Genomic DNA, 14829 nt, shown 5'->3' with positions numbered 1-14829 from the left:
GGTGGAACAATTTCGAAGTCGGAAAAGGTATTATGTGTTCGATGAGACGGTTTCTCGCTACGCATAAACCTAGATTGAACATTAATAGGAGTTGGAGAGAAAGAAAAATCCCATTGTGTTTCCTATTCTTACGAAGATATTCAATAGAGTATTAGAGAAAAACTAATATTACATTATGGGATGTTATTACCCATATCCTTATCCATTACGGTTGGACGTTGTGGTTTTAGTATATTTAAAGTCTACTGTGACCTTACAGGACAAAGTTATGGATGCTGTGAATATTTGTGCGTTAAAACGTAACGTGTGTTGTTTCGCAATGGATTAGATTTAGAATCACAATACTCCTGTGAGGTTTAGTCCAGAAACATTCTTACATGTGAATGTACTACTTTCAACGAGAAATCAATTATTTTAGAAAGCACAGGACATGTTTGCAGTTTTACTTGATTGTTGATTGATTATTTATGTTTCATGGTTAATCTTGTATGATGAGTTCTCAAACAAATTTTGATATTATTTAATCTACGAAAGTTATTGAATTACTCTGCTGCCAAATTTTGCACTTGTATACCTGTCTCTCCGGTAGTCGTGGTGGCCGGTAGTGACGGTGGTCCACGGCCAATGTTATTCACTGCAATTACATAGAACTCATACTCGGTGTACGGGCTCAGCGTCCGTACTACGTAGAACATCGTTATAATGCCACTAATCTCACTGAACGCCTGCAAATTTGACCGCATTGCATCCGTTGATCCGTTGATTAGCCATATATAAGGATATCGTGTCCGCACCGTAGTTTGTCACATAATAAGGCACACGATGAGCACATACGTCAAGAATACAATATCGTGAAAGTAAAGAAGGAAACATTCAAAATCATTAATAAACATGTCAATTATTCTGTGGCACATTTGTCGTCTCATGATACAGTTTCCGGTGAGTGATTGGATACGAGAAAAATGATCCACTCCAGGTAACTGGATAGAGGGTGCATGGTACTTGCCTGATTTGCGTTCTTTGGCTTATACTGTATAACGTAGTACTGCAGATCTTCTGGGCCCTTGTAAGACCACTCGAGCCGTACCTGTGTAGCCGTTACTTCCGATATCGTTACATCCGTAGGCGCAGCTGGTAATGCTACAAGGCGAAAAAAACGGTCAAGAATGTTAAAACATATACACGTGATTATTTACTTTATCAATCCATCATGATCAACATTTCGCCTGCGAATGTACTAAACCAAGGGCTTGAAAGGTCGTTTCTCTTGCCATACATGGGTTTACTTGTCACTTACATTGAACTTTGACCAGTGAGGTAGCTTCGATGACACCGAGGTTCGATCGAGCGATGCAGGTGTAATTAGTACTGACTCGTATGTCAGTCAGCTCCAAAACGTTACGCCCAACCGGGACATCATTTTCCGGCGTTAAATCCTGATCGACGCCCTTCCGCCATTTAACGGTCGGCATCGGCGAACCGACGGCTACGCAGGTGAGGGTCAGATTGGCTCCTAGCATGACCTCGTACACGGGTTCTGGCGGCCGCGAGAATGTTGGAGGGACACGTCGCACTTTCACGTACAGTGGTGTCGGTTTGGTGTGTTCGGTACCGACCGAGTTTTCAGCAACACACTCATACTTGCCCATGTCACTTTCTTCACTGTTGTCAATTTGTAGGCTGCCTGGAAATAGCATGGGGAAAAACGAACAAATCAGCAATCAGTTGATCGACTAAACGTTCTGTTGTGATGAAATCGTACTAGGAGCCCAATATTTGCGGATGCGTTAATAAATTTTGTTCACGATAATGGTACATGAATGTATCAACAAATTTATGTTGCGTCTGGTGGAAAACTTGCACGAACATACCTAGTTGAAAATAAGACGTACCAATTCGGAACGATTGGTCCGTGAGATTTATTTCTGTCAGCACAAAAATGTCAATAAGAGTAGAACAATGTTTCCATCGTAATCTTTATGTTGAGTAGAATCGTGGACTTATACTTTTTTTAAATAAATCAACTCTATTTTCTTGCTTAAGTTTGTTTTATAAAAAGCTAGTATCTTCCTCAACCACGATTGCTTAGCTACTGACCAGACCGGATCCCTTTCTACGCACACTTTTCCCTTAACCGGATCTCGATCAGCGCACGCATATTCCTCCTACGCATCTCGTTTAGATCGTCGGGTCGAGGTGCGGTCGTTCTCAACACCCCCACTCGTAATCCTGGTGTGGTTTTACCACCTAGTGTTACTAAATCCCTACGACCGCTAAATTACATGTTGCCCGTTAACCTCTTATTCTTATTAACCTTATTAATGCACATTTAGCTCTATAATATTCGTCTCTTCTTAACGGCACTTTCACTACATTGTTCAAAATCGCCAGTATTTTTCTGTTGTGCGTTAGTTGCTGTCACAGTCTCTATTTCGTTCTTATCTCGCTTCCTTTTGCAATTAGAAATAACCCGCAACACGCAAGCAATTGTACGCACAAGCACTGTCGATCTGGATATCCTTGTCAGGTCTATTAGAGGCGTCGGTATTACTATTTCGTGCTACATAAACGATGCCCTTAATTCTTCCGCTGTGTTCATGTCAATAGTCGGCTGCTCTGACCATTCTTTCTCACTATCGTACAAAAACGCTGGTCCTTTTAACCATGCTGAATCTGGTTTAAAACACCATTCCTTACTTTGTTTCGTTAGTGAATCCGCTACATTTTTTCCTGAGGGAATCCACCGCCAATCCATCACATTTGAAATTTCTAAAATTTCACCTATTCGGAATGCAACATAAGGTTTATATCGACGTTGGTCAGAACGTAACCACGATAGTACTGTCCGTGAGTCGCACCAGATCACTTGCTTGTCAATGGTAAGCCTATGCATGCTTCTTACTGTTCTCGCCAACCTAGCTCCAAGCACAGCAGCACATAGTTCCAACTGTGGAATTGTTCTTTGTTTAATAGGGGCAACCTTCGAGCGACTCATCACCAGGGCACATTTAACTTTGTCTGCAAACACTGCTCTAAAGTATGCTACACAGCCATATGCTGTCTCACTGGCATCAGTGAAGATATGTAGTTGAAGCTCTTGTATCTGTTTTGATGACGCAGCACCAAAATATGCACGAGGAATTTTTACAGCTTCGATCTTTTGCATTTGTTGCCTCCAGACTTCCCATTTACTTAAACTCGCATGATCGATTTTTTCATCCCAATCGCAGCCAGTTCTCCACAACCTCTGAACCAGTATCTTTCCTAGCACCAGGAATGGGGAGAGATATCCCATCGGGTCGAATAGCGACACAACGCAACTCACTACCATTCGCTTCGTAGGATGATCATACTCATGGGCCTTAGTAGGAGGCGTGAACTGAAATGTGTCGTCCTTTACATTCCACCTTATTCCCAATACTCGGTCAAACGTTGCCGTACCTTCTGCCAACTTCTGTTTGAAACTGATCGCATCAGCTGGGCTTTTTTCTCCCATTTCCTCACTAAAACGCTCTCCGTTACTGACCCAATTTCTCATGTGGAAACCTCCCTTCGAATGCACATACGACACTTGTTTTGCTGAATGCACCGCTTCTTCCACCGTATCTGTACTGTCGTAATAATCATCGACGTAGTGTCGATGCTTAATTGCTTCGCAAGCTTCGGGGAATACGCTGGAGAGCTCGTCGGCGTTTTTGTTTTTGACGAACTGTGCCGAGCACGGGGAGCATGTCGATCCGAATGTAGCAACATCCATTACGTACATCAGAGGGTCACCAGTCGTTGGATCAGGAAACAGGAATCGTTGTGCTTGCCTATCTTCTTTTCGTATGACTATTTGGTGATACATTTCCTTTATGTCTCCTCCAAACCCAATGCGGCCTTCTCGAAAAGGACAGAGTACAGATGGTAACGAGCAAAGCATATCTGGTCCTTTCAACAACTCCGAATTTAATGATACACCTTTAACCGTTGCAGCTGCGTCCCAAACTAACCTTAACTTCCCAGGCTTGTTGGGATTCTTTACCACATTTAGTGGAAGGTACCATACCGCGGCAGGATCGGTCTCATCTAGTTCCTGTTGAGTCAGCTTGTGCGCGTACCCTTTTTCTTCGTAATCAAGAATCATTTTCTGGACCGCTTTGGCGACTTCCTTATCCTTAGCCATTTTACGTTTCAAGCCTTCTAGTCGTCTTTTTGCCATTTCAAAACTTGGTGGGAATTTCCTGACGTGAGATTTCCACAGCAATCCTGTCTCAAATCTGTCACCAATTCGTACCGTAGTAGCTTGCATTATTTCATCTGCTCTGCGATCAGCCGTTGATACTGGCAGTTGACCATTATTTGTACCAACGTCATCGAGTGTGTATTGCGCTCGCAGGACGTCGTGCAGCTCTTCGTTGGTGACTGAAAGGATAGTGTGGTAATTAATGAGTTCTCTCGTTTCATCGCTTACCAAGTTTTTTGGCCCATAGATGGTCCAGCCGATCTTGCTCTTCACCGCGATTGGTTCTCCTGGCTGCCCAATTTTAGATTCAAGCGGCGCGAAAAGGTCTATATTATCCAAGCCAAGTAGGATCCTCACTGGCAAATTTTCCGCATCTTCCACTGGTACATCCTTTAGGTGTGGATAGCGGTGCTGCAACTCTCGATAAGATCCGTTTTGTGAAGGTAGCACTAATTTTGTCACGGTTCGTGCCCCCTTCAGTAGAAACTTCTTTCCCGAGCCATTCGTTGAAAGAACGATATCCACCTTCCTTGACTTTTCTTCGCGTCGTTCAACATCTGCACACCAAGTTATTACAAGCGGTTCGGTCACTCCCTTTACGTTGAGTTCATCCGCCACTACTTCTTCGATGAACGTAGCCGAAGCTCCTTCGTCAAGAAAGGCGAGCGTCTTGTACTCTCGGTCGCCTACTGACAATGTTACCGGGATGGTCCTAAAAATCGTCGTATCATTTTTGCTGCGTTGGGCGTTACACTCTGCTTCCGCACGCGTCGGTACCCGATGCAACAAAGGGTGATGGTTTTCTCGACAATTGTCAACGCCACAAGCACGCTTAAATCGGCACACTGTTTTCCCGTGGTTGTTCAGGCAATTGCTGCATAAGTCGTTTTTCTCTACGTATTCAAGCCGTGTCGCCACTGAAAGGTTTTTAAATACGTTACACGTTCTTACCTTGTGCGATGTACTTTGGCATACGTAGCATGCTTTTACTTCTGGGACCTCTACGGAGTGATGGTGCATACTCGTTCGCTTTTCCGACCGAACGACTCCTCGATGCAGCTTGCTGGCGCCAAAGTCTTTAACTTCCGTGATGTCCACAATCAGCTCACTTAGGTAATCCGCAAACACCTTCAGCGCCTTTCCACGTCTGTGCCTTCTAAAACGCACCCATTCCAGCTGGTAGCTTCCCGGCAGCTTGTCCTCCAGTTCCTCGACCAGCATTGGATTATCCAGATGCTCCTTCAATTCAGCTCCCACTATATGGCTTACTAATTGCTTCACAGCAATGCCGAAGCTTATAAACGACTCCAAACGATCAGCATCAGGAGTAGGTACCGCACGCACTTTACGCAGCAATGATTTTAAAATTCGCCGCGGTCTGCCAAAAAGATTTCGCAACTCTTCGATGATGTCCGGCACGGAATCGGCCAGCGCTAATCTTCCTCTTACTGCTTCCAGTGCATCTCCGCGAAGGCTATCCCGCAAACGTTGTAGATTTTCGAGGTTAGAAAACCCACACGCTTTTGTCGTATCCTCAAAGCTTCTGATGAACATCGGCCAGTCCTCGGGGACACCACTAAACACGGGTAACGGTTTTTGCAGTAATTTGCGAGCGGATACCTGGCGACGAGTGAGGGGCTTCTCTTCTGGCTCCGTTTCACTATCACTATCTAAAGGCATGCGATTTCTACTCGACAAATGTTCACTCGCGGTACTACTAGTGTCATCGAGTAACCACGCGGCTGCTCTCGATGAACGCTGGTAACGATCGTTAGTAGCGCCGATCTCATGCTGCTTCATTCTCTCGAGCTCTAAGCGCAAGCTCTCGATCTCTTTCTCCTTTTCTAGCATCTCAGTTGCATGCTTTACCTCAAGCGCTTTGATGCCTTTGTCTTTACTTGACTGCTTTTTGCAGTCGCTCTCCTGGCGAATAGGTTTCGGCTGGCTCGCACCACGTGCATTCCGTTGCTTAGCTGTGTGCGTCGCTTCCGCCAGTTCGCCTTTCTCGAACTTCTCCACTCTCGCTGCTACTGCTCTCGTTCGTACCACAGCATCCTCAACGTCGCTGACCTCTCTTTTACTGACGGATTCACGTTGCGTCGTAGGCACCGCGTCCCGGGATGATACAGCCTCTTCGTTGGTAACCGTTTTCTGATCCATTGCTAGGATTATTTACGCACGAACACTTTTGCAGGTGGATGGAACAAGTTCACTTGAATCAAACTATCTCACAGTACTTGCTGATGTGAGGGTAATTAGCTTTTTATTGTTGAGTAGAATCGTCGACGTATACTTTTTTTAAATAAATCAACTCTATTTTCTTGCTTAAGTTTGTTTTATAAAAAGCTAGTATCTTCCTCAACCACGATTGCTTAGCTACTGACCAGACCGGATCCCTTTCTACGCACACTTTTCCCTTAACCGGATCTCGATCAGCGCACGCATATTCCTCCTACGCATCTCGTTTAGATCGTCGGGTCGAGGTGCGGTCGTTCTCAACACTTTATTTGTAGAGGAACACGGTACTTTGAATACGAAATGTTAGCTTGTGAAAAATTAGACGAGTGTAATGTGTATTGTAAAGCTAACTTTTTCTGGAACAATAAAAATTTACCCTAACAGTGATTAAAAAAATATAATTAAAAATCACATTCACAAATGAAGAAACCCACAGTATCGAAAAAAAATGAAAAAAAACCATTTTCAGTTTTATTAGTTTTCATTCCATGCCGATCATGCTTTATCACAAAATGCTTCCCGCACCATCATTAACTTTTACGCATACTCTAAATAAAACTTTTTTTATAGCTAAAACTCTATCCATTAGAGATTTCCTTTTCAATGTGCTTTTGATTCGGTTATGTTTATATGTCGGCTTTGATCGTAACTTTGAAGATAAACTAGCCAAAGCGAAAGCCATGGTTTTAAAATTTAACGCTTCAGTTTATTTTCCGACACAAATAGATCCAAGAGAGTAGGGGTTTACTACGAGATTTAGTTAACGTTTAGTAGAAGGTGTTTTATTAAGGTAAAAGTAGATCATAATAAAAAATCAGGATCTGTGATGGAGTGACACATTAATAGGCAATAAGTGTTCAGCTGTAACGATTTTTATTATTCGTCCCTAATTCATCGTAGTCCGGATTAGCATATGTGCACTAAAAAATTCGTCCCTAATGGTAATCGGAAGCCGATGTTTCGTCGAAATGAAATATTTTCTAGTCTTAGTACAATCTCCAGAGCCGCAGAGCGATCATTAATTTAGAGTGTCATTCTTTCCACAGGGATGGTCAAAGCGATGGAGACAACAGCACACACTCTACAACCGCCAACGTCACTTAAATGTGGATTCGTTACATGAACCGAAGGACACATTCAGTTCATTTACTTTTTGTGACCTTACGCTCCACCGCACATGCTTGTGCTTGTTGCAACCCGCCCCCACCACTCACACCGGCACCAGCCAGTTACAAATAAGCTGGCACACCGGGAGCAGGGCGGCTGCTGGTGGGAGCCATTTTTATCATAAAAATGCATAATTTATGTGTGCTGAAAATTTATCCGTTATTTATGCATGGGATTTTCTCGATGTGCTAAATGGGCTTGAGACATACGCGAAACGAGAGAACCGACCGAAAAGTTTCACTAGCCACAACCGTCACTACCTTTTGCGTCCGTACACAGGAAGGAGACATAAATACTTGCACAGTAACTGTTTGTTCGCAGCGTTATACGGCTGCACTCGCATTACGCTGCTAGTATGAGTGTTTTTTTTAGTACTTCAGCGAGATGTTAAATGCGTTTTGCTTTCCATTACACCAGGGATAACGAGAGGAAATGTGCATTTGGAAATATTTTTTTACTCACAAACTGAATCGTTTTATTGAAAATAATAGTTTGGTTTGTTGCTAGTCCTGCAAAACATATCTATGACTGGAACGTGAATCGTAACAAACAAGCTATTGCAATTCTTACTGTCAAGCTATGCTTTGTGAAAGGTGAATGGCATTGTCCAGATAAATTAGGCAACTTGATAAGGTGTATCCATCCTTAAGTAATCGTACCGAGAAATTGAAAACATAATCAACTAGCAATGTCATACACAAAACACAACAATGCTGTCGGTATCTTGGTGGTAGTAGTTTGGAATGAAGCTATTTTTTGCATAAAGTTGATGGTAGTAATACACAGCTTTACTTCTCAGAGTAACAACACAATGTTCCAAGCAATGGGATACAGCATTGTGAGATGCATCTCCTAAACCAAATTCCCGCCTTCTTTGCCAATTGCTAACCAGTTTTCCCTTCTCTTGATTTATGCTCTGCGAGGTGTCGCGTTGCTTCCGTTTGCAAATCGAAAGCTTGCTATGTACTACTGCGGTTCACACGAACACCGGAAAATGGAATGCTTTGTCAAACCGTAAAAAGATCTCGGTCTCATGAGCTACGGTCGTACGGCTGCAGCATCTCCAGGCTGAACGGTCCTTCATTGGATTCTCTGATTTCACTAAGGGGATTGCCAACGATACCATTGACCACACGCTACTGCTATGTGATTGGATGTGGTTGACCACGGCCGGAGGCGATGGGTAAGAGGTAACAGTGAATGCTAGGGATAGATATAAAAAAATAAAACCTCCGAGTATCAGTCTTCTCCACCGTGGGGTCGATGTTTAGGGTGAGCAAAAACGATTTAAGAAAAGTGGATAGGCAGTTCGTTTAATTGGGCACTAATGTTGGAACAGAGCGTGAGGAAGAGCGTGTAGCATTCGGGCGTTGTTCCACTGGCCGGGGCGATAAAGTTGATCGGGAGGAGCGAAAAAATCATACATATTCCCGTCGTACCTCATACGCCCCACCGTTATTTGTTCGCGTTTTGGCTGCGGGAGTAGGGCGCTTTTAACATAGCAGTACCGAAGCGGGAAAAGGTGGAAATCAAATTTATATGAAATTGCTTCCCATCCATCTATCCCAACCAGCCGGACCTGTTCCCCGTGACGAGGGGAAGAAATGAACGAACCGTACACCGTGCTTTCCGGCCTCTGAAAAAAAAATAACGAACCAATCTGTGGTCCAAGATGAAGTCCACCCGGAATCCGGTCGAGTGGACCATTTTACTGGTGCAGGTGGGGAGGGGGAAATGAATTGATGGCTGAAGCAAGGAGGTGTGCCCGAGTGCCGCTGCCGGGAGGATTTTAGAACGAAAGTTACCAAAGGGAAAAGCAATTTAACGATGATGATATGTGAACTTTTATGGAAATTGGTTCGTTCCGGTTGCCGGCAGGGTTTTAGAGTGCTTTCCCGAATCGGGACTGGAGAAGCTAAATTGGAGAAGTGAATGTAGAAGAAGAAATAAAAAAAACACACTCAGAGGGAAAACATAAAAACCTACACCTCGTAGGATGAAATGTTCAGTGTACGGTAGCCGAGATTCTTCGTCACTGCCACCAGCGGGGCCAGATTCCTTGCCGCACCGAGTACATCACGGATGTATCGGAGGGGTCAAAGGCCATGCTTACTGTGAGAATGGTTGAATTTTGGCACAGCACATGAAACCGGGTGGGATGTGGCCGCTTGTTATCTTGCCGTGAAATTGCTGTCTATGATTTGTTGCTGTCAGATACTGGCTATGCCCTTCCGGGAGTGTTGTATGTTTCGGAACCAGAAACACTACCACCGTCTATTTAGCAAAAACTCTAAGCGAGTTGAGGTGCCTCTCATAGAGCTTTTAACTCTTGGGCATCGTGGGATTCGCAGTGAAGGAACATTTACCGATTACAGCAGGTACTAGGAATGGTATGCGCATGTTAATGGAAATGTAATTTGGATTTAAATGTTTAGGTGTGTCTCTTTATTCGAATATGGCACGGAACCGTCCCTTACATGTTTCAAAGTTTGGAAAAATTGTTTCACTAAATGTTGTTTATTAGCTAGTTTCATTTTAAAACATGAATATAGGTGTTGTGAATAGTATACCATTTTTGAAAACCACGCTTGATTGATTTTAGGTTTGTTGTTTAAAGTAATAACTTGTTTTTTTTAAGATAATCCGTTGAAAATAACATTGAACGTTTTGCTTCTAAATCAATGCCACAAACAGAGGCAAGAGTAAAATAAAAATAAAAGCTACATTCTGGTACGATTGCGTCATTGTACATCAAATGGAAGTTTAATCGAGTAGCAACAACTTTGTACATTATAAAGCGAAAACGATCAATTTTACGCTGTACGGTGTGGTGACTACCGATGTTGTGACCGAGTTGCCCACTTTTCCCGAACCATAGGGACCAATTTATTGACATAAATTTGGCAACATTTATAAACAATACAGCAATGCCTCCAAATAACGAACAAAAACTAAAAACGCAGAACCCAACATCCGCACAACCATTGTACCGCATTCGCTTTATTTCTGTCTCTGTGTGGCCCGACTCCCGCCTAAATCTGGACCGTGCCGAGTGGAATCATAAATAATTTCAATATAAAAAGTGGTAAAAAATATGGCTCCCCACGGAATACACCATATCGTTCGTTCGCGTCAATCGAACCGTACCGATCGGTCTTCCCCCCTTGTTAAAAAAAGGGTGAAATCGATGAGAAATTCGCACACACACACACAAATTTAACCAAAAAACGATCCAACCGAAGGATTGAGAGGCCGCAATCCCTCCCAATCAACATTTCGCGGCAGGACGACTAACGGGTTGCGGAGGCGTGGACTGAATTGAAGCAGGTGATGGAGAGGTCGGGTTCGTATTACTCATTAATTAGCATGGGAACATTTCGCCCATGATTAATGCATCATGATACCGAAAAATTCGGACCGTATATTGGTTAGTGGAAAATTCATAAAGGTTGCTGTAAACAGCCAAACGTGAACATGTGGAACGTGTAAAGATGCTGTTGGTGGACGTGTTGTACGGAGCGTGGACTCTTCAAATATAAAACAGCTTTTGTACATAAAGGTAGTTGAGGTTCATCAGACCCGCAAAGGATCTTACTCACATCACTGCCCACTGCCCATGTACCTACGAGCATAAACTTTACGCCATGTATTCAAACTAGTAATTATCGACAATACTTTAAAAACAGAACAGCATTCGACTTTTCATCGACAGAAGCAACACCGTAAAAGTAATTAAAACCTAAGGCATTCTCTATATATCGATTAGAAGAAGACTGAAGAATATTTCTTTTTACAAACTAATCATAGTATCTCTAACGAGATACAAAATTTGTAAACTAGAGCTGCATAAATTATTCCATCAACATCGAGTGGTCAAACGATAGAATATGTTTGAAAGAGAGACTGATTAATATCGCAATCGAAAAATGCTTGTAACCTTTTTGGTTGAAAAAGCAGAACTTCTACCGTGCGGTTGTAGGTACATCCATGCACTACCTACAGAATGTTTCATTTCCCAACCGTGTTCGTGTTTCATTTGGGGTTTGAAACGACCAAAAACGATGGTCAAAAAGATAGCATTTCCTGACCAACTGCCATACAACTTTCTTGTGTTGCAGTAGCATTAGCAGACAAGACACAGAACATTTCAGAGGGTAAATTTGTGTTTCTCCACTGTTAACCACACAGCTTGGACAGTGAACTTTGCACATGTTTGCACCGTGGTATGTGTAAGGAAGCTATGTGCTTGCAATCGGCAGATGCGTAGGGTAAAGTTGGACAAGAATAAAGATGTACAGTTTGCGTTGGCACAAACAGCTTTGTAAGTAACATTAATTATTTACTAGTTCGCCCTGCAGCCATACTCCGGTCGGGTTCGATATTAAGTGATGCATCGACTTTGGTTTGCCAGCACAGTTCGTTGCTCGGTTGTTCGGGCACTCCTTCGAGATTCAAGAACGTTTGCGTGAGGCTGCGTATACAGTGAACGTTGCATAAAATGATGCAGAAGTGTATCCGATTGTTGTAGTTGCGCGAGGACAATCTTTGGTTCAATCGCCGGGAAAACCGCTCGGGGAACCGCAACGAATCCATAATAAATGTAATGAACAAGCATCTCATTTACGTTTGCATGGACGGCGTATCTAATCGTGTACGGTTTGGAACGTTAATGTAAAGGAAGCATCTGCAAAGGAAATTCGTACCTTCAGCGACTTCATCGCAACTGTTGCATGTGTTTGTGTGTGGGTGTATGTGTATGTGTGTGTGACGAGGGAACGGGAACGTATAATTGGTTTCTCCGAGCCCAAATGAACCATTAGATTAGACGGTATTACTTGCGTCAGAGTATTTGTCTTCTTTCTACGGCTATCGATGCGAAAGTACAAATACTGCACAAGGGAACTAAGCGGTAATGAGAGTGTGGAACCATTGCTTACCTTCACTGTTGATGCTGTATCGTGGATTAGTCATATCAACACGCTTCATGTCTTTTATCCAGTAGATCTTTGGCGGTGGTGAACCAGTTGCCTTGCACTGCATCACGGCCGTATGACCCGTTTCAATTACACGAATTGTGGGAATCTGTTTGATGACGGGGAAGCCAGCTGGTGTTTTGTCTCCTGAAACGTACACAGAAACAAAGAAAAAGAAACCAACTCAATACATGTTTGTCGATACGGTATACGCAGTGGTATTAGCGAGGATACGGGAAAGAATACCGTACGAGCGATACTTATGGACAATTATAATGCATCATTGATGAGCGAACATTTATACGCTTAGCTAGTCGACGAATATTTCGGTTCGGCATAAGTAGCTCATTATGTTTTGATTGCAAATAGCGTAATAGTAACAAATGTTTAGTAACAAGGTAGCTAAATAGTAGCAAATGTTTAGTATTATTGTATTGTTGTTTAAAGTAGTTTGTTTACTTGTATCGAAATACAAACATAACAATGTTTATTCTCGGATTATATTTTTTTATTTAGTTACTTAATTCTTGTACCCATATTCTCTAACACTTATATCGGATTTTTGTTTTTGAATAATATTAAAATTATGTCAGATGAACAGCCTTAATACAAAGTTTCTAATTTTTGCAGAACTGCAATAAACTGAACCGGTAGCTAAATTGTGCAGTAACAAAAATCCATACTTAATATCCGTTTAATATCCCTAAAGAAAAACATTAAAAATTTAAATTATGAAGATAAAGTGCAATGATGAAAAAGAATATTTGATTTGATTGTAATTATAGTACATCATTCACTGTCATCACTGTCTCTTAGACATAGAGGTCAAATATTGCAAACCCAAATGACATCGGATATTGCGTTGTGTAGTTTAAGGTTGTTACTGAATTAAATGAGAATTTTGCTTTCGCACGATCCTCGGGTTTTTCTCCGTGGTTCTGAGAACAAGTGAGAACCAGCCTTAGGTATCATAATGTCACATTTCATTCGGTCACCTTCAGTGACATGGTCGACAGAGTGTAGAAATAACTGGACAGATACAGCGCAAAAGTTGGCAGATTATTCGGTACGCAGCATCCGTTTCCGTGTTTGGTCCGGCAACAACAGGCAGACTTGCGTCAAACACCCGGCGTGACATATTTCGCCAACTCTTGGTTGTGCAGATAAAAGCAAAAAACGACACCACATCAGACACAGCCGTACGGGTGTTATTTCGCTAAAAGACACGGGTCCGATGTTTTTAACGCTTCATTGGAGTAAACCGTATCTTCAGCATGAAAATAAATCATTTCGATGCGACGTCAAAAAGATTCTTCAGACATAGTAAAGCGTAGCTGTACACACTGGCGAAACTGTCGTGCAAAAGGAGGCCGAACAGTGGACATTTCATTTCATCTGTCTGTCCGAAAAAATGAAGAACGTTGCGTAAATGGATAAAGAGGAAGATGTACGGCAAGCTGATTATTATTACATTTCCTTGCGCTACGCCGTTTTGATTTTAGTGCAAAAGGTGTGGAAGTAATTTATGTTCTAGATATGAAGAAAACGGCACCAAAGATGTAGACTTGTCGCAAGAGATGTAAAATGTTGATACGGATAAGAAATCTAGCTGTCAACTATTGCTTGAAAATGTAAATGAACTTCGATGTACATGAAACTCTCTCAGTTTGATTATTTTAAGCTATTATCTACAATAAACCATTTTTGATTATAAAATCGTATTAGCTTAAGATAAATAAGTAAGTAGAGTTATTTCTTGTATAAATACAGTGGAACGCCGATTATCCGTCTTCGTCGGGATTCGACCCTAGGCGGATAACACGGATAATAGGTACAATATTTTTTTCTTATTAATTTAAGTGTATAATTTTTGGGGCTGCCTGGTTATGTGATAAACGGCACCGGCCACACGACAGGACAGGGTATCGAATCCCATCCCGACTGTCGTCCGGAGCAAGGACTGGCTATCCTGCTACGTGGTCAAACAAGTCTTGATACGGCCTAGCCGTTCTTAAGAAATAAAAAAAGTATTTAATTTTTCATAGTTGTTTTAAGAGTACGGTTCAATGTTTCTTTGTGATTTATTGTTGCAAAAGACATTTGTAATGTTTGGTCGGACTTGACCATATTGTATAATTCGCTTTTGAATCTTCCGTTTGTTACCGTCATCGATTATGCATTCAATATGTTAAATCGTCTTTGGAACTGTCATTTATAAATGGC

The 14829-nt window shown here is 42.3% G+C and overlaps 1 protein-coding gene across 12 annotated transcripts in view; it reads right to left on the bottom strand.

The window, feature by feature from the left end:
• The window catches only part of LOC125761375 (tyrosine-protein phosphatase Lar), a 254654-nt gene that overhangs the window by 45502 nt on the left and 194323 nt on the right, over positions 1-14829 (bottom strand). For all 12 annotated transcript variants that reach the window (XM_049422438.1, XM_049422441.1, XM_049422439.1 and 9 more), the window contains 4 exons: positions 12571-12753; positions 1298-1684; positions 1007-1140; positions 575-725 (listed from right to left, as the gene is read on the bottom strand). In XM_049422438.1, the coding sequence (XP_049278395.1) occupies positions 575-725; positions 1007-1140; positions 1298-1684; positions 12571-12753 (855 nt within the window). The remainder of the gene's footprint in view (positions 1-574; positions 726-1006; positions 1141-1297; positions 1685-12570; positions 12754-14829) is intronic.

The sequence above is a fragment of the Anopheles funestus genome, chromosome 2RL, assembly GCF_943734845.2.
Source record: "Anopheles funestus chromosome 2RL, idAnoFuneDA-416_04, whole genome shotgun sequence".
NCBI lineage: Eukaryota > Metazoa > Arthropoda > Insecta > Diptera > Culicidae > Anopheles > Anopheles funestus.
This window is presented reverse-complemented; position numbering and strand designations above follow the sequence as displayed.